The sequence below is a fragment of the Ranitomeya imitator genome, chromosome 8, assembly GCF_032444005.1.
Source record: "Ranitomeya imitator isolate aRanImi1 chromosome 8, aRanImi1.pri, whole genome shotgun sequence".
Lineage (NCBI taxonomy): Eukaryota > Metazoa > Chordata > Amphibia > Anura > Dendrobatidae > Ranitomeya > Ranitomeya imitator.
The window spans coordinates 175,508,042-175,533,581 of NC_091289.1; the positions used below are offsets into that span (position 1 = coordinate 175,508,042).

The following is a 25,540-nucleotide window of genomic DNA, read 5'->3' on the forward strand; positions in this document are numbered from 1 at the left end:
CCGGCCCAAACAAAATGGCTTTTCCCATCTGCCTATTTTTATTACACTTTCCTAATAAATAGTAACAGATTGCACATAAAGAAAAGTGGTGGCGAGAGAAAGTGCGCATTATTTATCAAGACATTCCAATTTAAAATGAAAAATATAACTCATTTATGCCAGAAGCAGGTGCATTAATTTCTGCTGTTAAGCACATAAATATGAACATTTTCATACAAGACAGTCAGGGCTGTACTTGCATTTAAATGGCGATCTTTTAGCAGTGTAATAAAACTAATCTAAGAAATCTGTCCAGAAAATATCAGACACGATTAGCTATAAATGAATATTATGTATATAGATATAACTATCTATAACCTCTTATCTACCCATCCATCTTTCCATCTATCTTTCCATCCATCCATCTATCCATCCATCAATCTTTGCACCTTGCCATCTATCCATCCATCCATTCATCTATTCGTCTATCTTTCCATCCATCTTTCCATTCATCTTTCCATCCATCCATTTATCTATTAATCTATCTTTCCATCCATCTTTGCACCTTGCCATCTATCCATCCATCCATCCATTTATCTATTCCTCTGTCTTTGCATCTATCCATGCATCTTTCCATTCATTCATTCATTTATCCACCTATCCATCCATCCATCCATCCTTGCACTTTGCCATCTATCCATGCATCCATTCATTTATCTATCCATCTATTTCTGCATTCATCCACTCATCCACCTATCCATCCATCCATCTTTGCACCTTGCCATCTATCCATCCATCCATCCTTCCATCCATTTATCTATTCCTCTGTCTTTGCATCTATCCATGCATCTTTCCATTCATTTATCCACCTATCCATCCATCCATCCTTGCACTTTGCCATCTATCCATGCATCCATCCATTTATCTATCCATCTATCTCTGCATTCATACACTCATCCACCTATCCATCCGTCCATCCATCCATCTTTGCACCTTGCCATCTATCCATCCATCCATCCTTCCATCCATTTATCTATCCATCTATCCATCCATCCATCTTTGCACCGTGCCATCTTTCCATCCATGCTCACCTTTAATGTTCAACAAATGTTCATTATGACTACAATTTTTCACAATACAAATTCACAACATTATCGTGAAAGGCTAGCAAAAATGTCATCACAACCATTGGGTGGTCACTTACAGGTATCTATATATATAATTGTCTAAGGGTTTTTCCGTCTGTCTGTCTGTCTGTCTGTCCAGGAAATCCTGCGTCTCTGATTGGCCTGGCGGCCTCGACCAATCAGCGACGGGCACAATATCGATGTAGAAATCCCGCGTCTCTGATTGGTCGAGGCCACCAGGCCTCGACCAATCAGCAACGGGCACAGCGACGTTGATGTCATAAAGGATGTAGAAATCCCACGTTTCTGATTCAGTGACGGGCACAGTATCGACGTAGATGTCATAATGGTTGCCATGGCGACGATGATGTCATAAAGGTTGCCTCGACCAATCAGCGACGGGCACAATCTGCCTCGAATTCTGGAATCATCATTGTCCATATACTACGGGGACATGCATATTCTAGAATACCCGATGCGTTAGAATCGGGCCACAATCTAATATATGACATAAATGTCATCCAACAGAGTTTTGTGAAATCATATTTCATTTTTTTTTTAAACATCTTCATCTCATGCCACATATTTTAGGATTAGTGTTGAGCAAACGTTCTTGGATAAGGAGTTATCCAAGCATGCTTTGGTGCTAACCGAGTGTCTTCAGCGTGCTCGAATAATATGCTCGAGTCCACACGACTGCATGTCTGACGGCTGTTCAACAGCTGCAACACATGCAGGGATTACCTAGCAAACAGACAATCCCTGCATGTGTTGCTGCTGTCAAACCGCAGTGAGACATGCAGCCACCGGGACTCGAACATAATATTCGAGCATACTGAGGACACTCGGTTAGCCCCCGAGCATGCTCCGATAACACCTTATCCCAGCATGTTCACTCAACACTATGTAGAATATGATGAGCCAAGAGAAAAGGTAGATAATGGCATTAAAATGTATGAAAAATGACTATAAATGTTTGTGAAAAAAATGTTGAAAATTCCTTTAAAAAAATATTTTTTCTTTTCTTTATAAATTCTCTTAAAAAATAATTATCATATAATGATAATAGATATTTCAATGGGATAAATGAAAGAAACTTTGCACATGCTGGTACCACAGTGGATTAATAACATTTGGGGCGAGGGACAAGGCACAGTGTTTGGATTCTTAGGTCTGTAAGGCCACATTCACATATGGTTCTGTATTCTATCTATATGGAATAATGACTACCTGTTCCATCCAGCGCCTGACCACCAGTGAGTGGAGACGTTGCGGCACTGTTCAGTCATTGCATTTGAAGTCATAATACAGCTGTGTAGAGTCTCAACTGTACTCAGAACATGATCTATCACTTCCCATTCACTGGTGGTCAGACATCACATGGAATGGGTAATCAAAAGAACCTCTCTTCTGGAGATAGATGCAGGTTCCAGAAGTGGGATCTCCACCTACTGAACATTTATGGCATATCCATTAACCCTGGACAAATAGCTAACTCTCTAAACTTGCAGGAGCCTCCGCCATGCTTCACAGTTTCTGCAGACACTCATTTTTGTACCGCTTCAAGAACAAACTGCTTTCCGATACAGCCAAATATTTCACTTTTTGACACACCAGCCCAGAGCACCTGCAGCCATCTTTTTTAGCAACCAAGTTCCTATGTTTTTGAGCATAGTTGAGTCATTTGACCTTCTTTCTTTGAGGAAGGTTTGTGTTGTGAATTCTGTGGTCAAGCTCCCTCCTGTGGTCATGAGTGGTACTTCGGCTGGTTCTGTCTATGAGCTTCCTCTGGTGGATGTGAGTGGGGCTGTGGCTTCTGAGTTTCCTTCCTCAGGTGACGAGGTCAAGTCGTTAGGTGCTGCTCTATTTAACTCCACCTAGTTTTTTGTTCCTGGCCTCCAGTCAATGTTCCAGTATTGGTCTTGCTCTCTCCTGGATCGTCTTGTGGCCTGTCTGCCCTGCATAAGCTAAGTTCTGCTTGTGTTACTTTTGTTTGCTATTTTTTCTGTCCAGCTTGCTATATTGGTTTTTCTTGCTTGCTGGAAGCTCTGGGACGCAGAGGGAGCACCTCCGTGCCGTTAGTTGGTACGGAGGGTCTTTTTGCGCCCTCTGCGTGGTTGTTTGTAGGTTTTTGTGCTGACCGCAAAGCTATCTTTACTATCCTCGGTCTATTCAGTAAGTCGGGCCTCACTTTGCTAAAACCTATTTCATCTCTGTGTTTGTATTTTCATCTTTACTCACAGTCATTATATGTGGGGGCTGCCTTTTCCTTTGGGGAATTTCTCTGAGGCAAGGTAGGCTTATTTTTCTATCTTCAGGGCTAGCTAGTTTCTCAGGCTGTGCCCGAGGCGCCTAGGTCTGGTCAGGAGCGCTCCACGGCTACCTCTAGTGTGGTGTGATAGGATTAGGGATTGCGGTCAGCAGAGTTCCCACGTCTCAGAGCTCGTCCTATGTTATTAGTAACTATCAGGTCACTTTGTGTGCTCTTAACCACCAGGTCCATTGTGTTTCTGAATCACCAGTTCATAACAGTACTGGAGGCCCAAAGTACTAATGCTTCTCAATAGAGGGAAAAGAGAAGTTCTGAGACCATTTTTTTTCTCTGCACTGTGTTTTGTCTTTCTTTTCCCCTAGACATTTGGGTGGTTCAGGACACAGGTGTAGTGATGGACATTAAAGGTCTGTTTTCTTGTGTGGATCATCTCGCTACAAGAGTACAAAATATTCAAGACATTGTGGTTCAGAAATCTATGTTAGAACCTAGAATTCCTATTCCTGACTTATTTTCTGGAGATAGAGCTAAGTTTCTGAATTTCAAAAATAAATGTAAACTGTTTCTGGCTTTGAAACCCCGCTCCTCTGGTGACCGAGTTCAACAAGTTAAGATCATTATTTCTTTATTACGTGGCGACCCTCAAGACTGGGCATTTTCCCTTGCGCCAGGAGATCCTGCATTATGCGATATTGATGCGTTTTTTCTGGCGCTCGGATTGCTGTATGATGAACCTAATTCAGTGGATCAGGCAGAGAAAAATTTGCTGGCTCTGTGTCAGGGTCAGGATGAGGTAGAGATATATTGTCAGAAGTTTAGGAAGTGGTCTGTGCTCACTCAATGGAATGAATGTGCGCTGGCAGCAATTTTCAGAAAGGGTATCTCTGAAGCCCTTGAGGATGTCATGGTGGGATTTCCTATGCCTGCTGGTCTGAATGAGTCTATGTCTTTGGCCATTCAGATCGATCGACGCTTACGTGAGCGTAAAAATGTGCACCATTTGGCGGTATTATCTGAGCATAAACCTGAGCCTATGCAATGTGATAGGACTTTGACCAGAGCTGAACGGCAAGAACACAGACGTCGGAATGGGCTGTGTTTTTATTGTGGTGATTCCACTCATGCTATCTCCGATTGTCCTAAGCGCACTAAGCGGTTCGCTAGGTCTGCCACCATTGGTACGGTACAGTCGAAATTTCTTTTGTCCGTTACTTTGATCTGCTCTTTGTCATCCTATTCTGTCATGGCATTTGTGGATTCAGGCGCTGCCCTGAATTTGATGGACTTGGACTTTGCTAGGCGCTGTGGGTTTTTCTTGGAGCCCTTGCAGTATCCTATTCCATTGAGAGGAATTGATGCTACGCCTTTGGCCACGAATAAGCCTCAGTACTGGACCCAACTGACCATGTGCATGGCTCCTGCGCATCAGGAGGATATTCGCTTTTTGGTGTTGCATAATCTGCATGATGTGGTCGTGTTGGGGTTGCCATGGCTACAAGTCCATAACCCAGTATTGGATTGGAAATCTATGTCTGTGTCCAGCTGGGGTTGTCAGGGGGTACATGGTGATGTTCCAGTTCTGTCTATTTCATCATCCACCCCTTCTGAGGTCCCACAGTTCTTGTCGGATTACCGGGATGTATTTGATGAGCCCAAGTCCAGTGCCCTACCTCCTCATAGGGATTGCGATTGTGCTATCGATTTGATTCCTGGTAGTAAGTTCCCTAAGGGTCGACTGTTTAATTTGTCTGTGCCTGAGCACGCCGCTATGCGGAGTTACGTAAAGGAATCCTTGGAGAAGGGTCATATTCGCCCGTCGTCGTCGCCATTGGGAGCAGGGTTCTTTTTTGTGGCCAAGAAGGATGGTTCATTGAGACCTTGTATTGATTACCGCCTTCTAAATAAAATCACAGTCAAATTTCAGTACCCCTTGCCGCTGCTGTCTGATTTGTTTGCTCGGATTAAGGGGGCTAGTTGTTTCACCAAGATAGATCTTCGTGGTGTGTAATCTTGTGCGTATTAAACAGGGCGATGAATGGAAAACAGCATTTAATACGCCCGAGGGCCATTTTGAGTACCTGGTTATGCCATTCGGGCTTTCCAATGCTCCATCAGTATTTCATTACTTTATGCATGACATCTTCCGAGAGTACCTGGATAAATTCCTGATTGTATACTTGGATGATATTTTGGTCTTCTCGGATGATTGGGAGTTTCACGTGAAGCAGGTTAGAATGGTGTTCCAGGTCCTGTGTGCGAATTCTTTGTTTGTGAAGGGGTCAAAGTGTCTCTTTGGTGTTCAGAAGGTTTCATTTTTGGGTTTCATTTTTTCCCCTTCTGCTATCGAGATGGACCCTGTAAAAGTTCAGGCCATTTATGATTGGACTCAGCCGACATCTCTGAAGAGTCTGCAAAAGTTCCTGGGCTTTGCTAATTTTTATCGTCGCTTCATCAATAATTTTTCTAGTATTGCTAAACCGTTGACTGATATAACCAAGAAGGGTGCTGATGTGGTCAATTGGTCTTCTGCTGCTGTAGAAGCTTTTCAGGAGTTGAAGCATCGTTTTTCTTCTGCCCCTGCGTTATGCCAGCCAGATATTTCGCTCCCGTTCCAGGTCGAGGTTGATGCTTCTGAGATTGGAGCAGGAGCTGTTTTGTCGCAAAGAAGTTCTGATGGCTCGGTGATGAAACCATGTGCCTTCTTTTCCAGGAAGTTTTCGCCTGCTGAGCGTAATTATGATGTTGGCAATCGAAAGTTGTTGGCCATGAAGTGGGCATTCGAGGAGTGGCGTCATTGGCCTGAAGGAGCTAAGCATCGCGTGGTGGTCTTGACTGATCACAAGAACTTGACTTATCTCGAGTCTGCCAAACGGTTGAATCCTAGACAGGCTCGTTGCTCGCTGTTTTTCTCCCGTTTTGACTTTGTGGTTTCGTACCTTCCGGGCTCTAAGAATGTGAAGGCGGATGCCCTGTCTAGGAGTTTTGTGCCCGACTCTCCGGGTTTGCCTGAGCCGGAGGGTATTCTCAAAGAGGGGGTAATTTTGTCTGCCATCTCCCCTGATTTGCGGCAGGTGCTGCAAAAATTTCAGTCTAATAGACCTGACCGTTGCCCAGCGGAGAAACTGTTTGTCCCTGATAAATGGACGAGTAGAGTTATCTCTGAGGTTCATTGTTCGGTGTTGGCTGGTCATCCTGGAATCTTTGGTACCAGAGATTTGGTGGCTAGATCCTTTTGGTGGCCGTCTCTGTCGCGGGATGTGCGTTCGTTTGTGCAGTCCTGTGGGATTTGTGCTCGGGCTAAGCCCTGCTGTTCTCGTGCCAGTGGGTTGCTTTTGCCCTTGCCAGTCCCGGAGAGGCCCTGGACACATATCTCTATGGATTTTATTTCGGATCTCCCCGTCTCTCAAAAGATGTCGGTCATTTGGGTGGTTTGTGATCGCTTCTCTAAGATGGTCCATTTGGTACCCTTGTCTAAATTGCCTTCCTCCTCTGATTTGGTGCCATTGTTTTTCCAGCATGTGGTTCGTTTACATGGCATTCCGGAGAACATCGTTTCTGACAGAGGTTCCCAGTTTGATTCGAGGTTTTGGCGAGCCTTTTGTGCTAGGATGGGCATTGATTTGTCTTTTTCCTCGGCTTTCCATCCTCATACAAATGGCCAAACTGAACGAACCAATCAGACCTTGGAAACATATCTGAGATGTTTTGTTTCTGTTGATCAGGATGATTGGGTGTCCTTTTTGCCTTTGGCTGAGTTCGCCCTTAATAATCGGGCCAGCTCGGCTACTTTGGTTTCGCCATTTTTCTGCAATTCTGGTTTCCATCCTCGTTTCTCTTCAGGGCAGGTTGAGTCTTCGGACTGTCCTGGTGTGGATACTGTGGTGGATAGGTTGCAGCAGATTTGGACTCATGTAGTGGACAATTTGACGTTGTCCCAGGAGAAGGCTCAACGTTTTGCTAACCGTAGGCGCTGTGTGGGTCCCCGACTTCGTGTTGGGGATTTGGTTTGGTTGTCGTCTCGTTATATTCCTATGAAAGTTTCCTCTCCTAAGTTTAAGCCTCGTTTCATTGGTCCGTATAGGATTTCTGAGGTTCTTAATCCTGTGTCTTTTCGTTTGACCCTTCCAGCTTCTTTTTCCATCCATAATGTATTCCATAGGTCATTGTTGCGGAGATACGTGGCACCTGTGGTTCCATCCGTTGATCCTCCTGCCCCGGTTTTGGTTGAGGGGGAGTTGGAGTATATAGTGGAGAAGATTTTGGATTCTCGTATTTCGAGACGGAAACTCCAGTACCTGGTTAAGTGGAAGGGTTATGCTCAGGAAGATAATTCCTGGGTCTTTGCCTCTGATGTTCATGCTGCCGATCTGGTTTGTGCCTTTCATTTGGCTCATCCTGGTCGGCCTGGGGGCTCTGGTGAGGGGTGAGGGTTCGGTGACCCCTCCTCACTGTTGTGAATTCTGTGGTCAAGCTCCCTCCTGTGGTCATGAGTGGTACTTCGGCTGGTTCTGTCTATGGGCTTCCTCTGGTGGATGTGAGTGGGGCTGCGGCTTCTGAGTTTCCTTCCTCAGGTGACGAGGTCAAGTCGTTAGGTGCTGCTCTATTTAACTCCACCTAGTTCTTTGTTCCTGGCCTCCAGTCAATGTTCCAGTATTGGTCTTGCTCTCTTCTGGATCGTCTTGTGGCCTGTCTGCCCTGCATAAGCTAAGTTCTGCTTGTGTTACTTTTGTTTGCTATTTTTTCTGTCCAGCTTGCTATATTGGTTTTTCTTGCTTGCTGGAAGCTCTGGGACGCAGAGGGAGCACCTCCGTGCCGTTAGTCGGTACGGAGGGTCTTTTTGCGCCCTCTGCGTGGTTGTTTGTAGGTTTTTGTGCTGACCGCAAAGCTATCTTTACTATCCTCGGTCTATTCAGTAAGTCGGGCCTCACTTTGCTAAAACCTATTTCATCTCTGTGTTTGTATTTTCATCTTTACTCACAGTCATTATATGTGGGGGGCTGCCTTTTCCTTTGGGGAATTTCTCTGAGGCAAGGTAGGCTTATTTTTCTATCTTCAGGGCTAGCTAGTTTCTCAGGCTGTGCCCGAGGCGCCTAGGTCTGGTCAGGAGCGCTCCACGGCTACCTCTAGTGTGGTGTGATAGGATTAGGGATTGCGGTCAGCAGAGTTCCCACGTCTCAGAGCTCGTCCTATGTTATTAGTAACTATCAGGTCACTTTGTGTGCTCTTAACCACCAGGTCCATTGTGTTTCTGAATCACCAGTTCATAACAGGTTTGGTTGTTGGCCACAATTCTCCAATGAAGACCACTTCTGGCTAGATTTTTATGATCAATGGATGAATGTAGTTGGGGCACACTGGCTGCTGCCAGTTCTGAGCTGGTGGCACTGCTGGACATCTTCTGATATTGAAGAGAGGCAAGTATGATGTGTCTTTCATCTCCCGCACTAAGTTTCCTTGGTAGACCACTTCATCTATGGCCCCACTTTACCAATTTCTTGGTGCTTCTTCAAAAGAGGTTGAACAATACATCTTGACACCCAAGTCTGCTTTGAAATATTTGCTTTTGGAGACACCTTGCTGATGCAGTATAATTGCTTGGGCCTTGTCGTTGTGCTCAGTCTTGTTATGGTGTATAACCTGTGACATGAAACTGTCTTCCATAACCCACAGTTTTGCCGTTTTTCACTTAGTTTTAAGCCTCCTACAGAACTGTCTCTGTTTCAGTGAATAACTGTGTTTCAACCTACGTGTGAAAATAATGATTATTATCATTTGCTTGGTATAACTGGTTACTCATACACCCGACTATAATCCTATAAAATCCCTGACTTTGTGTAACGTGTACCTTGAAGAATTGATGTTATTTTGAAGTCGAGATAGACTTATTATTGATAGAACTTAGATTTCTATTTTCTTCATCCACTTATAATAATATAATAATAATTTTTATTTATATTGCGCCAACATATTCCGCAGCACTTTACAGTTAAGCGGGGACATGTACAGACAATAAATACGGTACGAGTTAAGACAATTTAAACAGTGACATTAGGGGTGAGGTCCCTGCTCGCAAGCTTACAATCTACAAAATACATCCACTTTGCATTTTGTAAATAACTAAAAATAAACTATTAAGACAATTTTTTTTTACTCATTCTTACTTTGCAGAATTTTTTTTTACAGCTGCCTAAAACTTTTGCATTAGGGGAGTATTGGTGTGCACTCGGCGTTATTTATGGGTACTAGTTGAAACAAGGATGATCCTGATACTCAGTAGAGAGTAGAATCAACCGCACTCTTTCTTTTGATGCTTAATTTGAGATACTTTATTGGTATATCAAGCACAAAGTATTCACTTATGTGGCAACAGAGGCAACTTTGTTTTCACATAGTTATATAGTTTGTGTTTGATATACCAATAAAGTATCTCACCTTTAAGCATCAAAAGAAAGAGTGCGGTTGATTTTACTCACTAGGAAAACCTTTGGCACAATATTTTATATGCCGTAAATTTTTTTATGTGAGACAATCCTTTTTAAGCTCAGCCTAAAAACAATCTAAAATTAAAGAGATATTATTATGTCAGTGCGTTCCTTTGAATGGTCACGGTCATTTCAACAAGCTTTACTGTCACGATTCCACCCCTCAGTGTGTCTGGGATGCAGTTACTGACAGCTGAGCAATCCAACCTGGTACAGGGGCGTGCTGAAGCTGACAATACATTGACAGCTCAGTCTTCCAGACTGGTACAAGGGCATGCTGTTGGTGTGTTGATTGACAGCTCGGCCGTCCAACCTGAAACTGGGAGGTGCTGGCTGTCTCCAGGTATACATTGTCCCAGGTGATTGCCAGGCTACTTAACTGGGCTGTTTCTCCCCAGACATCTGCCAGACATACGTTCAGCTACTGAGCTGTTTGTCTCTCTGTGCCTTGCATTCTGTTTGTTGATCTTTCATTGCCTGACCTTGGTCCTCTTTCTGATCAACGGTGTGTTTGACCCCTTCTGCTCTTATCCCCTATCTCCTGGCATTCTGACCTCAGAAAGTTACCTGACTACTCCTTTGTCTCTTCCTTCTGTTTATGATGTACCTTCCTGGGTTCTGACCTCGGACTCCTTGACTATCCCATCTCACGGCTTGTCCATGAAAGGTGACTCAGCATCACATTTACATAAATTAATTGCAAAGGAGAATCTAAGAAACACAGCAATATACGCTATATCCTCCTAAACTTCTCATTTACATGAAAACAAGAGGAACTGCCAGCTCACTGAGGGATGATATTACAGCTGCCTATTGCAGTCTTTGGAAACAGGAATCAGAGGAGCCAAGTGTGAAAGAGAAAGAGAGGCATACAGACACACAAAGGGTTCTGCTGCTTTCTAGTAAATGTTTTCATTGGCCATAAGCTGGTTTCACAGCTGCGCTGCTCAGTTCTACATTACACGCTGCTGATGCCTCTGAGCAAGTGCTATAGACAGACAGGAGAGCAGGAGCCTGTCACGTCTGTGTGTACAGTATATGTGAGACAGTTTCCATCGACTAGCTTAAAGGAAACAGAAAATTAAAAATAGAGTCTGCACAGGGGAACACAGTGAAAAAGCAAGATATAAGTCATACAATGGCTAGGTGTTATACCTATTGTACATCCTAATGACATGCATTCTTTAATTTATATATTTAGTTTTTGCTTTTGTACATTTATTATATCTTCTTAAGACGTGATGTTATTTTATGGTATTCTAATATGCAACTTATTTAGCTGGGTTTAGATAGTTCAACTGATTTGAGAATGTCCCCAGGACATTCTCCCTTAGCATTTATAATTATAGATAGTATTTGAGTAACATACCATTTGTATTTTCTCTCTTTTGCAGCAACAACGAAGACTTGATCTCCTTACAATCACCAGCCCCGGTAAGTACCATTCTGAGAGAATGAACTACATTTCTATACCAATATTCGAGGCGCAAAGTGATATCTATAATTCATGTAGAGATGGGAAATTCATTGTTGGTTGCTTGGATTCTGATAACGTTCATAATACGATATAGTTATTATGTATTATTATTGTCAACTGTTTCCAGCTCAAATGGTAGCCGAATACTAAATTTCATACTCCGACTCTATTGTAAGCTTATTGTTGTTAATAGGGTCTTCTTGGACTAGTTGTAGGGCGACATTCTAAGGATTTCCGATTTGGTGGTGGTCCAACTCCAAGCACCCTCACCAGTCAATTAACTGAAGTGCTATGCTCCAGCAAGTACCACATCTCATTATTTCTTTACCAGGTTGGGTCTAGTATTACAGTTCAACTTGAAAGATATGTACATTTTTTTGCACATAATATTTTGTATTGTTTGCTTCCTAAATTTTTTAAATAGTCTAATAGTCTTCATTAAAAAAAAGTTGCTGCTTTAGAGCGTTTATAAGTCATTTATCTAGCTGAGTGCTATAGCAAAAACGTTACAAATCCATCAGAGCTGCTGCTCGTAGTCCTGATAGCTGTCTCTGCTCTCCCTTCACTTAGTGTTAGAGATAGCAGAGTGTTCATTTTAAAAAAAACAGCAAGTCCAATTTGGTGTGTCAGAGTCGGCTTACACTCTCGAAAATCTCATATAAATTGAAACACTATGTACTTTAGGTAGTAAATAAAAAAGTGGGACTCTAGGATTATGATTAGACAACATTTTTTTCGCCAACATGCTGTCTATAATGCCAGATTTTGCAGCCTCATCCAGGATAAAGTCAATTTCAGCTTTGACATGTAGGAGTTTCTCCTGTCGATCCACAGCAATGTCCTTTTAAGGCTACTTTCACACTTACGTTTTTCTTAATGCGTCGGCGCGACGTATCGACGGATGCGTCAAAAATAGTGAAAAACTGATGCAACGCATCCAGTATTTCGACGGATCCGCTAGACGGTTCCGTCGAAAAACTGGATCCGTTGCATTCACTTTGTCCGTTTTTACCATCCGTTTTTTTAACGGATCCGTTTTCCATGCCTAAAAATGGGAGTCTCTCAAATGTGATTGACTACTGGAAAATAGGGAAACCAATATATTGACTGGCTGGCTGTCTTCAGGCTGGCAGGAGTCTTGCTGGCACATTTGGGGGTGACCTCCCAGGCCAGGTTTATATAGATTTGGGGCCTGTCTGGCCAATTGTCTACAAATTCCTGATTCTGAGCATGCTTAGTGTAAAAAAACGGATTCCAGTGCTGGATTCCGTCATACGACGTGTCACGACGGATCCTGCGTCCATAGGCTTCCATTCTAGTCAACGACTTATGCCGCAGGATCCGTCGCGACATGTTTTCCCGACGCAGACAAAAAACGTTACATTGAACGTTTTCTTCCAGACGACGGTCCGCCAAAACACGACGGATCCGTCGCATCACGGACGCGTCGTGTTGCCATCCGTCGCTAATACAAGTTTATGGGAAAAAAACGGATCCTGCGGACACATTTGCAGGATCCATTTTTTTTCACAAAATGACGCATTGCAACGGATCTGAAAAGACGGAAGTGTGAAAGAGGCCTAAGGTTGCAGTATGAATCAAAAGTGAACTATTTTTTTTGTATATATTTATGCTAGACTGTATTTGTGTACTTTTTTGTTGGATAAAAATATTTCTATTTGATGAATACATTTATTGAGTTTCAATTTATAAGGGATAACAGAGTGAACCGGCGTGGACAGGAAAGAAAGCATGTACAGTAAATGGGAGGGCAGAGAAAACAGGCTGTAGGCAAGGAGACAAGAACATGAAAAGGAAATAAGTACAGTAATAGATCTGAACTAATGAGGACAGTGTAGGCAGGATACACACAGAGCTAATATCCAGCCTATATTCCTGGGAGGGACACTCCCACATAAAAGAAAATCTGAAACATTGATCAGGCTGCAAATTGCATATGAAGGCGTCTGAAAAGTAAGGATTTCTGAATGAAATTTTAATATTTATATGTAACCAATAACCATACTGTTTCTTCCATATGAAAGGTGTCCATAAGATACATTAACACCAGGCACAATCACTACTAAATGTTTCCTACATTTTGCTATAAAGAGCAGACAGACACAATAACAGGACCGTTCAAAATGTCTTTTTGTAAAAATATAATTTGTTAATTTTTATATTTTAGTTGATTTTTTTTATATATATTTTTATTCTATATTTACTAGGAGCAAAAGAGAAAAAAAAATGTGTTGAATATTGTGAAATATCATTCTATCCAATAACCGCACAAAACTTTATGTTTAGTCAGTTTAATGTGTTGCAAGTTCTAGTTGCAGAACAGGACAGCCTACGCGTAAAAGTGTATTTCAAAAAGAAAAAAAACATTTATTATATTGTAAATCCTCAGTTTAGGGCCTAATTTCTTCTGAGAGCGCCATATAGCAGCATTTTATATATATTTTTTTTTTGTCTGGGCTGGGCTCATCTCCAATAAAAGAACATAATGGGGGGAATTTATCAAAATTGGTGCACAGGAAAAAGTGGATCGGCTGCTCATTGCAACCAGTCAGATTTAGTTCATACTTTTTCAAAGTCCTCATAGAAATAAAAAAGTCAACTTTTCCACTTTTTCTTCTTTGCACCTCTTTTTTTTTTGGGTGGCATATTCCGAATGCTAACAGCTGCAGGAAAGGAGTATGTTGATTTTGTCAGAGGCAGTGACCTACCCATTGCTCCTGTATCATTCAGTGATTACATTGATATAGCTGGAGGTCTACTCTGCCATGAGGGGTAGAAATGGGCTACTATTCAGCTGCTCATAAAATTACGATGTTTGCAGCGGAATATAAGTGTTCTGATTTTGTGACATCAAGTAACCTGTATATTTACGGAACCTGATTATGTTTCTTGAGAGTAACAGTGAATGTAATTGATTTCTAAGTAAAATTTTTCATAAAAGAAAAAAAAAAGATTTACAAGTAGAGATTAGAAGAAGAAAGAAAATTTCCCAAAAGGTCACAGAATAAAAAGCTGTTGTCTGCTGTTTTGGGGCGTATGCTTTCTGCATTATCCTATTCCCATTCGATTTGTACCTTCCTATCCATTCCTATATACCTCCCTACCCTTGCTGAGTGTTTTTGTAAGTTGCTTTTTGTTAATCCCTGTTTGTCTTATGTGTATATACACTAATATATCTGTCCCAGACCTCCTGGGGGTGGGGACAGTTTAGGACATTAACAGGAGCATAGTAAGGTCGGAGACTCAGGCTTCTCTACCTTTATGAGTACCCCCAGGGCAGAAATAGTTAGGATCCCAGTTCCTGGGACAGTTTGAGGCCCTCCTTCTTTTCCAAAGACAGTCACAGCGTGCCACTCAATGGATTCGGCCAGTATAAATGAGGTTAGGGTCACAGCAGCGTATAACGGGTCGATTATGCTAATCACAGTCTGATCAGAGTGTGATCGTATTTTCTCGGATGAGGGGAAGATGGAGAAAAAAAGTCTCTATCTCCTCCATTATGTCTGTCTGTGAAAATCTGACTATACTCAGATGTCATCCGATGTTTTCCACAGACCCATTGACTTGCATGGCCAAGTGCGATCTGATAATCAGATCCAATTGGGGCATGGTGAGATTTTTTTCCGCGAACCGGCCTGATCTGAGGAAAATATTAGACATGTGCACGGCCCCGTAGAATAATATTGGTCCGAGTGTGATCCCATGCATTATCAGATGGCACTCAGATTGAAAATACGGCTGTCTGAACGAGTCCTTAGAAAAACTAATGTTAAACATAGCACACAACTGCCTTCCAGTGCCCACTATTCACTGCTCCATCTCGTGGGACCTCAATGAGGATATTATATTTTAAAATCAAATTATTTTTCTTACGTCACTACCTAAAATGGCCCTTCACCTTTTCCCATGCGCCTATGAAATGTATATACTGGGGTACGAGTGAGTCCCTGGGGCCCTGAAAATCTGACTTATACGGGACTTAATTCTAAACAGCAGCCCCAGCTATGTCACAGATTTATGTTGCATGTTATGCAGCACCAATAGAATTTTTTTGGCTCCTGCCATATCTACAAATTCATACACAAAAATAAAATAGTTTTTTCTTCCATTAACTCAAACATAATTAATGAAAATTATAGCACGTTCTATTCCAATTTCCATAACATGGAGCCATTCTTTCCAAGTAGTATTGCTCTCTATCTAGGGAGAATGCGGCAGTGGCACAACCAGAGGGACTTCATGTGGTGCCATAAGGGCATGAACCTTAAAAGGGGTTGTCTGACCTTACACTACAAGTCTGCAGTCAGTTTATGTGACTGTAGACTTGTGAATCTTCACATCATGCACACTGTATACTATGAGGATTCTTCGGTGGCACCGCCAGCCAGAAGTGATTTGTATACATGTGGTCACGTGCCGACTAGACGTGTATTGAGTGTATTGACTGGGGCCATACATGTCTAGTCGGAATGTGTCCGGAAGTATGCAAATTGCATAATTGCAGTCATATGACTGCTCACTCCCAGTGCCACATGCCGACTAGACGTGTATTGAGTGTATTGACTGGGGCCATACATGTCTAGTCGGAATGTGTCCGGAAGTATGTAAATTGCATAATTGCAGTCATATGACTGCTCACTCCCAGTGCCACATGCCGACTAGACGTGTATTGAGTGTATTGACTGGGGCCATACATGTCTAGTCGGAATGTGTCCGGAAGTATGTAAATTGCATAATTGCAGTCATATGACTGCTCACTCCCAGTGCCACATGCCGACTAGACGTGTATTGAGTGTATTGACTGGGGCCATACATGTCTAGTCGGAATGTGTCCGGAAGTATGCAAATTGCATAATTGCAGTCATATGACTGCTCACTCCCAGTGCCACATGCCGACTAGACGTGTATTGAGTGTATTGACTGGGGCCATACATGTCTAGTCGGAATGTGTCCGGAAGTATGTAAATTGCATAATTGCAGTCATATGACTGCTCACTCCCAGTGCCACATGCCGACTAGACGTGTATTGAGTGTATTGACTGGGGCCATACATGTCTAGTCGGAATGTGTCCGGAAGTATGTAAATTGCATAATTGCAGTCATATGACTGCTCACTCCCAGTGCCACATGCCGACTAGACGTGTATTGAGTGTATTGACTGGGGCCATACATGTCTAGTCGGAATGTGTCCGGAAGTATGTAAATTGCATAATTGCAGTCATATGACTGCTCACTCCCAGTGCCACATGCCGACTAGACGTGTATTGAGTGTATTGACTGGGGCCATACATGTCTAGTCGGAATGTGTCCGGAAGTATGTAAATTGCATAATTGCGGTCATATGACCGCTCGCTCCCAGTTCCACATGCCGACTAGACGTGTATTGAGTGCATTGGATGAGGTCAGACACGTCTAGTCGGAATGTGTCCGGAAGTATGTAAATTGCATAATTGCAGTCATATGACCACTCGTTCCCAGTGCCACATGCCGACTAGACTTGTATTGAGTGTATTGGGTGAGGTCAGACACGTCTAGTCGGAATGTGTCTGGAAGTATGTAAATTGCATAATTGCAGTCATATGACCGCTCACTCCCAGTGCCACATGCCGGCTAGACGTGTATTGAGTGTATTGAGTGAGGTCAGACACGTCTAGTCAGAATGTGTCCGGAAGTATGTAAATTGCATAATTGCAGTCATACGACCGCTCACTCCCAGTTCCACGTGTCGACTAGACATGTATTGAGTGTATTGAGTGAGGTCAGACACATCTAGTCGGAATGTATCCAGAAGTATGTCAATTGTATAATTGCAGTCATATGACCGATCACTCCCAGTTCCACGTGTCGACTAGACGTGTATTGAGTGTATTGGGTGAGGTCAGACACGTCTAGTCGGAATGTGTCCGGAAGTATGTAAATTGCATAATTGCAGTAATATGACCACTCGTTCCCAGTGCCACATGCTTACTAGACGTGTATTGAGTGAGGTCAGACACATCTAGTCAGAATGTATCCAGAAGTATGTCAATTGTATAATTGCGGTCATATGACCGCTCGCTCCCAGTGCCACATGCCGACTAGATGTGTATTGAGTGAGGTCAGACACGTCTAGTCAGAATGTGTCTGGGAAGTATGTAAATTGCATAATTGCGGTCATGTGACCGTTTGCTCCCAGTGCCACATGCCGACTAGATGTGTATTGAGTGTATTGGGTGAGGTCAGGCACATCTAGTCGGAATGTATCCAGAAGTATGTCAATTGCATAATTGCGGTCATATGACCGCTCGCTCCCAGTGCCACATGCCGACTAGACGAGTATTGAGTGTATTGGGTGAGGTCAGGCACGTCTAGTCAGAATGTGTCCAGAAGTATGTAAATTGCATAATTGCGGTCATATGACCGCTCGCTCCCAGTGCCACATGCCGACTAGACGAGTATTGAGTGTATTGGGTGAGGTCAGGCACGTCTAGTCAGAATGTGTCCAGAAGTATGTAAATTGCATAATTGCGGTCATATGACCGCTCGCTCCCAGTGCCACATGCCGACTAGACGAGTATTGAGTGTATTGGGTGAGGTCAGGCACGTCTAGTCAGAATGTGTCCAGAAGTATGTAAATTGCATAATTGCGGTCATATGACCGCTCGCTCCCAGTGCGCAGGATGTGAGGATTCACAAGTCTGCAGTCTCATAGTCGTACAACCCCTTTTAATATGGAACTTATACAAAGCTGATGACATGCTAAGTAAAATATCCAACCTGTTGTATATAAACGTATATAACGTGTATTATCGGCTCATGTTTATGCGGCAAATGTCTCTCCTACGGGCGTATACTTAACTGCAATTGAGTTCAATTACACATATGTGAATGGCAGCATTGAAATAAAGTTGCAGAATTTGCATTTCGGCTTTAATAGTCTTTTTAAGATGCACAGCTCTGTAATTGGTGGTAGATTTCCCTCTTTCACGGGCAATGCACATTTAAACCAGCATTGCCCAGAATTCACAATGTGCATTAGCAGTCCTGCTTCAATTTGACAGATGTTCCCACCCTTTGGCAATAGAAACGTTTTATGCCTTTTAGTCGTATTCAGTATCCAGTAATCAAGTTAATGTATGCTCAATGCTTTCCCAGCAATAAAACTAATGATGACATCCAGCTATTACCGACAACTTCCCAATGATCAGATGTTCGTAGGAACGAAAAATATAAATTTTTCTTAAAATGCTAAAATATTGCGGTAAAATTTGGAAAATTTAGAAAGCGTGGATATGCATAATTCAGCTTCTGTGTTTATAATTTACAATCTCCTAATGATACATTGGTTTAGATTTTGCAACATTGGTGGTTAGACAATTAGTCATTTATTAACCATTTATCCAACTATAGCACAGAACCGGGCATGCAGCTCTAGTCTGAACATAAAAGTTCTGTGTGCTCCAGCATTTTGTTATGTAATCTGAGAGCATCATGATAAAGGGGCAGAGACCCAGATTCCAGCAATGCGTCACTTACTGGGCTTCTTGCTGTCATTTTGATGCAATCTCATTTTTCTGTGCTGCAGATGTATCAGTTCTCTGCATGCTGAGCTCTGTATAACCACGCCCACACCACTGATTGGCAACTTTCTGTGTACGTGTACAGAAAGCTACCAATCGGGTGGGGGCGGGGTTACGCAGAACAGGAGGACTAGGAGGCACGAGACACCATGTCCTCTAGTGATAATCTCCTGCTGATATAACACTAATTTTATTGAAACAACAGCACACAGGATAGTAAGTGACACATCGCTGGAATCAGAGTCTCAGCACCTACAGCATGCTGCTTTTAGTTTACATTGCAAAAACCTGCTAACAGATTCCCTTTAAAAATGGTATCTATCCTTTTACATGAAACCTGTGGAAAAAGCACAATCTGCTGCCCTCATAGTCATAACTTGCTTGCACACAAAACAGTATAAGATGTCCAAGAACTGTCTTGATTCTCAAACTTTGTAATTTGCCGTACACTTATTTTGTAAACTTTTTTATTTATCAGCATTCGGTCAGCACTATAGGAGCTGGAACATTTTTTTCCTCACCTCCCAACATGCATTGCATCTGCTATTGTCTAAATGATTGTCTGACCTAAGCTGAAAGTTTGCCTCTATGTTATGCTTGCATGCAGTATGACAGACAGGAGAGCAGGAGCAGGGAGACTAGATCCACCATGATTTATCAGAAGATAAATGTATGATGGCTAGAGGATCACAAGATTGGGAGCCCGAAATTCTCCAGTGTGCAAAAGGGAAATCGTGAACATGTGAGGCCACTGCACAATACACATCTATGGGTCTATGGGAGCAGTAATGCGCATGCATGACCACCACTCCCATAGACAGAGAATAATGGTCATGCATACGCACTATTACTCCACTCAGACTGGGGACTTGCGTCCCAAAGGTTAGACCCCCATAAACCATACATTTATCACCTATTCTATAGATAAGATATATTTTGGAGAAAACCCCTTTTAGCCTATAATTTTGAATGATAGGGGTCACCGATTGCTCGGGGATTCCTCTCTTCAGGGCCGCGACACTGTTAGTAAATATGCAATGATGTCCAGTGTGTGAGTAACTAATTCTACCTAATGGGTGATAATGATTATCATTTTTATATGTAGTTTGAAACACAGTCATTTACTAAAACCGAAACAGCTGTGTAGAAGGCGTAAAACTGGGCGAGGAACAGCCAAAGGTTAGGTTGTAGAAGACAGTTTCATGTCATATCATTGCACGACTGAGCACAGCAGCAAGACACAAGGTAGTTATACTGCATCAGCAAGGTCTTGTCACCAGTGTGTCACATCCTCCCGGGAGATCTGGGGTTAGGCGATCTTTACTAGTGATGAGAGCATATACTCGCTACTCGAGATTTCCCGAGCACGCTTGGGTGTCCTCTCAGTATTTTTTTGTGCTCGGAGATTTAGTTTTCTTCACCGAAGCTGAATGATTTACATCTGTTAGCCAGCATAAGTACATGTGGGGGCTGCCTGGTTGCTAGGGAATCCCCACATGTAATCAAGCTGGCTAACAGATGTAAATCATTCAGCTGAGGTGAGGAAAACTAAATCTCCGAGCACTAAAAAATACTCGAGCATGCTCTGGAAATCTCGAGTAACGAGTATATTCGCTCATCACTAATCTTTACATAATGTGAATTGCAGAACTTCCATTTAGCCTGTTTTGGTCCTCATATTAAATGGACTTCACTTCCTTTGGTGCTGAAGAGGTTAATGACTCTGTATACTGGGTAGAGACATGCAGCTCCATCTCACAGCTGCTCCTGACCTGCTCATTTACTCTCTATAAAACCTGGCCAGACCTTCTCATCCCTGCCGGTTAAAGCTTTGCTTCCTGGCTTGCTAGAGTTGGTGTGCTGAAGTTGAAGTTCATAGTTACTGCTGGAGATTGTTGTCTGCTGTTTTTGGGTGTATGCTTTCTCCATTATCCTATTCCCATTTGGTTTGTACCCTCCTACCCTTCCCTACCCTTGGTGACTGTTTTTTTTAATGTAAGTTGCTTTTTGTTATCCCTGTTTGTCTTACGTGTTTATATACTAAAATATCGGTCCAAGGCCTCCTGGAGGGGGGAGCTTAGGACATTAACAGGAGCATAGTAAAGGGCCTCACTACCTTTTAAGAATACCTCCGGGACAGGGATAGTTAGGGTTCTAGTTTCATGTACAGTTTTAGGCCCCCCTTCCTTACCGAAGACAGGTCTCTCCTAAGGAAAGATTTTACAGCAAACTAAGGTTTTAAGATGTCCTTTTCAAGAACTATTGAAGAGACACAAAAAAATGGGAAATACTGAGAACTGTAGATGCAGTGATTGACCAAGGAAACTTAATGCAACAGATGAAACAAGTGGTAACTCAACAGTACTGCTTACCTCCTGTGTGTAGTTGCGTGATCTTGGGTCAAAATGGAAGCCCTTGTTTTTTGGCTATAATTTTTACTCTACGCTTTGTACTCTGATTTATTTCTTCAGTTCCTTTTTATGGACCATGCCTTACAAGCCCTGGAATGATGCATCTGTCTTCTATCTACGCATTGCATTACCATTTATACCGTTTAGTGCTTGACTTGGTATTCTATTATTTCTATCTACGTTTCCTTTTCTATTTGAGATGTTCTCTAACGATCTGTTTGGGTCTGTGATGGAAGTATAAATTTTACAACTGGGTTCAAACCTAATTTTTCATCGGGTCTGATTGTTTGTTACTAACCATACAAGTCAATATCAATGTCAAACTTTTAGCCAACGTGGACTTTTAAGAAGTTTGCCTTTCACCATTTATTGTTAACGACAGGCATCGTCTAGTCGGATTCTTTTTCCAGGTCACCTCGATGTTTCCATGCACCTCGGTATGCCCCATTAATTGGATACTTGGGTATGAAAGTCCGGCGCTCTCCATTGAAAGCTGACATTTCTAACGAGATGACCTTTTCAGCGCTCCGTAATGATTATCGTCTGGCTTTGTTTGGACACAATAACACATACTTCACACCACGGAGAGAATATGGGCTTTGAAAACTATTCAAAATCCGGTTAGCAAAATGAGTAAATTGGGTACAAACATTCATCAGCCTGTTATTGTTCTCTTATCGATTTGAATGCTCTTTCATCTTTTCCGCTGCATTATAGAGTTCCAAATTAACTCTTATTCCCTATTCTTGTTTTCTTGGATTCTATTAAAAGGTCAAATGCTTTCAGAAAGACAGATCTGCGGGATAAAGGCTGGATGATAACCATCATCCTTGAAATAACCTTTAGCGGGACTATCCCTCTCATGACTTTAGTAATTGATGTGCTCATTAGACAAATAAAAACCGCTCTTCGATATTTTTGGCTATTGCAAGGACCACATACTATTCACTTCTTACGTCTACTCAAGTTTTACCCGGCAAGGCGAGTGTGTCTATTCTTCAAGGTTCTAAAATATACAAGATACATATTTGAAAGGTCAGCGGGAATTAATTGTGGTGCTGAAAAAATCAGATAAGGCTTTTACCTTATGACCGGTGTTCTTCTTGGCTCTATCTTACTGGCTGTTTATCTTCAAGCTGCCAGTTCACCTTTATTGCAAATTATTTCTCCTGACCTATTTGCCCTGCACAAGCTGGCAGTATTTCTGCCAACTCGAAGACTACTAAGCTTAAAGTAAAATTTGATCTCTTAGAGCAGTTCAGCTTCTGATATTTCCTAAAAAAACGCATGTGCTTCTCCTATTGTGACCGAATTAAAGCGGCATTCCTCTTCCCATCAAACTTTTTATCCTCTTAATATACTGCAGTCACCATATTATACAGCACTGTGTACTTACAATTGCTCATTTTGCCTTTCTACCCAGTTAATTCTTCTCTTTTTTCGCTTTCTTTTTTTCAGGCAAGCTGAATTCTTCTAAGCTCTATGTAGAAACAGGAAGTCACTTGTCTCTGCGTGAGTCATCCTCTTTTCAACTCCTGACACAAATGTTCCCTCCTCACCCTGCGGGGAACTTTTGAGGTGATGATGAGTCATGCAGGGAAAAGAGACTTCTTGTTTCTACATAGAGCTTAGAAGGATTCAGCTAGTCTGTTTTTAATCCTGTGATGTTATAGATCTAATGGAAGAGAGAATAATTAGCTGGGCAGAAAGGCAAAATGAGCAATTGTAAGTACACAGTGCTGTATAATGTGATGACTGCAATATATTAGGAGGATAAAAACTTTGACAGGAGGTGGAGGAGGATGGCTTCTTTAAAAAGGGCTTTGTCATTTAATACTATGCTCTTCCTCCTTGTTTAGTAGTGTATATACTTTATATGTTGTCTTTTACTATTTTAACATAGGAATTACTTGTAGACATGCAGATTCTGTAGCATGTTATTTGGGGTGCAGGTGAAAGAAAGAACTAGTGGTGCCCATTAGTGATGAGCGAGTGTACTCGTTACTCGAGTTTTCCGAGCATGCTCAGATGTTCTCCAAGTATCTTGGGCATGCTCAAAGATTATGTTTGTGTCCCCATAGATGCATGATTTGTGGCTGCTAGACAACCTGAACACACACAGAGATTGCCTGTTAGTTAGGGAATACCTACATTTATTCAGGCTATCAAGCAGCTACAAATCATGCAGCTGCAGGGACTCAAACATGATATACGAGCATGCCCAAAATACTCGGAGGTCACCCGAGCATGCTCAGAAAACTCAAGTAACAAGTACACTCGCTCATCACTAGTGCCCATATATAGTGGCATACTGCCAATGGCAGTAGACCACACCACCAGTATTTGGTCCAATTCTAAGCAGCCCTATCCCCAGTCAGGTGTCTGCCTACATTTCCCAATATCTACTGTTTATGTAGGGCAGAAGTTAGGAGGGATTGTATGGATAGGCTTTCATACTGAGTCCACTCTGTATTCTGTGGGCGCCACCTATTTTACACAGTATGCACCTGCCAGTCACTACTGCAATTACAGAAACTTGTGATCGAAGCAGTTTAACCCCTTATATGCCAACGGTGAACAGCAACCATGGCATCTCAGTTGTTAGATGGTGGGTGGAACCTCTGGGACTCCCATTTAATAGCACTTGGGGGGACATGTAAAGACCACAATTTAGACCTTTCCTATGGGATTCCAAGATTTCTGTGCACACCCCTTCTCATACACAATAGATCAATGAGAGCAGAATCCGCTAACTTTTGTTGGACCAGCCAACCATCCAATATTTATGTAGGTGTCATGACTTTCACCCCGATGACATACGTTGACTAAAGAAAGACTGTGCATGTTGGATTTCATGGGAGATACAGTATCTGGTGGCAGCTTATTCCTCTCTCCCTATTGAGATCTCATGCCCGACACCGCGCATGTATATGTACAGGAGGTCAAAAGTAATAACTTTGGACCAACAGGTCTATTTCTACATTAAATATATTTTTCAAGGTTGTATCCAAGCATAGGAAGGACTTGGACTTACATACTGTTAAGGTCAGTCAATGCAGAACCTGGTGTAAGAAGGTTCAGTGGTGTCTCCAACTCCTTTTAGTGCTGAGAATCTGTGCATGGGTCTCTTCTCCAGAGAAAATGCATGGCTACCCTACCACCGGGGGAAAAAACAGCAGGTCCGTCCCAACCCCATCTTTTCTTGTGTCGAATTTGATGTTTCAAATAGAGATTCTCTAGAATAAGAGATAGACTGTGGGTTTGATTGACTCTGTGACTTCTTAAAAGGAATGCCTTCTTTAAACAACCCTATTCGAGTTGCCAAATTATGATTAAGGGTGTTTCTAAAGAAGGTTCCTTAGTATTAAACACTTTAGAAACTTGTGGTGCAAGAAGAAAAATGGAGCACTCACCACTTCACATTAAATGTCACATTATTGCGGTTTCATAATAGAGAATGTGGAGGCAAAAGTTGTCTGAGAGATGTTTCGCATGTAAATCCCACTTCCTCTGAGGTTATACAGGCTGCATGCTGTATAGGCTAAGAGGAAGCCTGACTTACATGCGAAACGGCTGTCAGGCAACTTTTGTCTCCACATTCTCTATTATGAAACCGCAATAAAGTGCCATTTTAATGTGAAGAAGTATGAGATTACTTTTTGGCTGCAAGTCATTTGTTTAAAGATTACCATTGGATAATGCAGTGTTTGAATGGAAGCAGTGCCAGATCCCTCTATTCTCACTTCTATTTTATAAACTTGCATCAGATCTCATGCACATGTCTAACATTTGAGTAACATAGATCTTTAACATGGGATTCATCAAAGTATACTGTACTGGGAATTAAAAAATAAATCATGGCATGCTTCATGCTCTGCCCTTAGGTATCTGCATCACTCTCATAGACACTGAATGAAGTAGTAGTGCACACTCGGGACCCTTACACGATAAAAACGAGGGACAGGTGACCTCCATCCTTTAACCATAGTGGGCCTATCCTTTTTTGATCAATGAAATATTTTGTTTGTGGGATAACCCCTTTAAGTCATTGACAAGCATTACCACTAAGGAACAGGGACGGACATATCATTCGTGCAACCACACAGGGGCTCAAGAGGTAAAGTGGCCAATTTCAACATCCAAGGCAAGTCGGAGGACTTCAGAGGGCCCATATATTGTTCTTGCACAGTGGCCCTTTTCTGTCTGTGTCCA

At 42.3% G+C, this 25,540-nt stretch overlaps 1 protein-coding gene across 2 annotated transcripts in view; it reads left to right on the forward strand.

Moving 5' to 3' along the window:
- The window catches only part of AGBL4 (AGBL carboxypeptidase 4), a 1,562,854-nt gene that overhangs the window by 1,011,859 nt on the left and 525,455 nt on the right, over nt 1-25,540 (forward strand). For both annotated transcript variants that reach the window (XM_069737949.1, XM_069737950.1), the window contains exon 6: nt 11,255-11,294. In XM_069737949.1, coding sequence (XP_069594050.1) covers nt 11,255-11,294 — 40 coding nt within the window. The remainder of the gene's footprint in view (nt 1-11,254; nt 11,295-25,540) is intronic.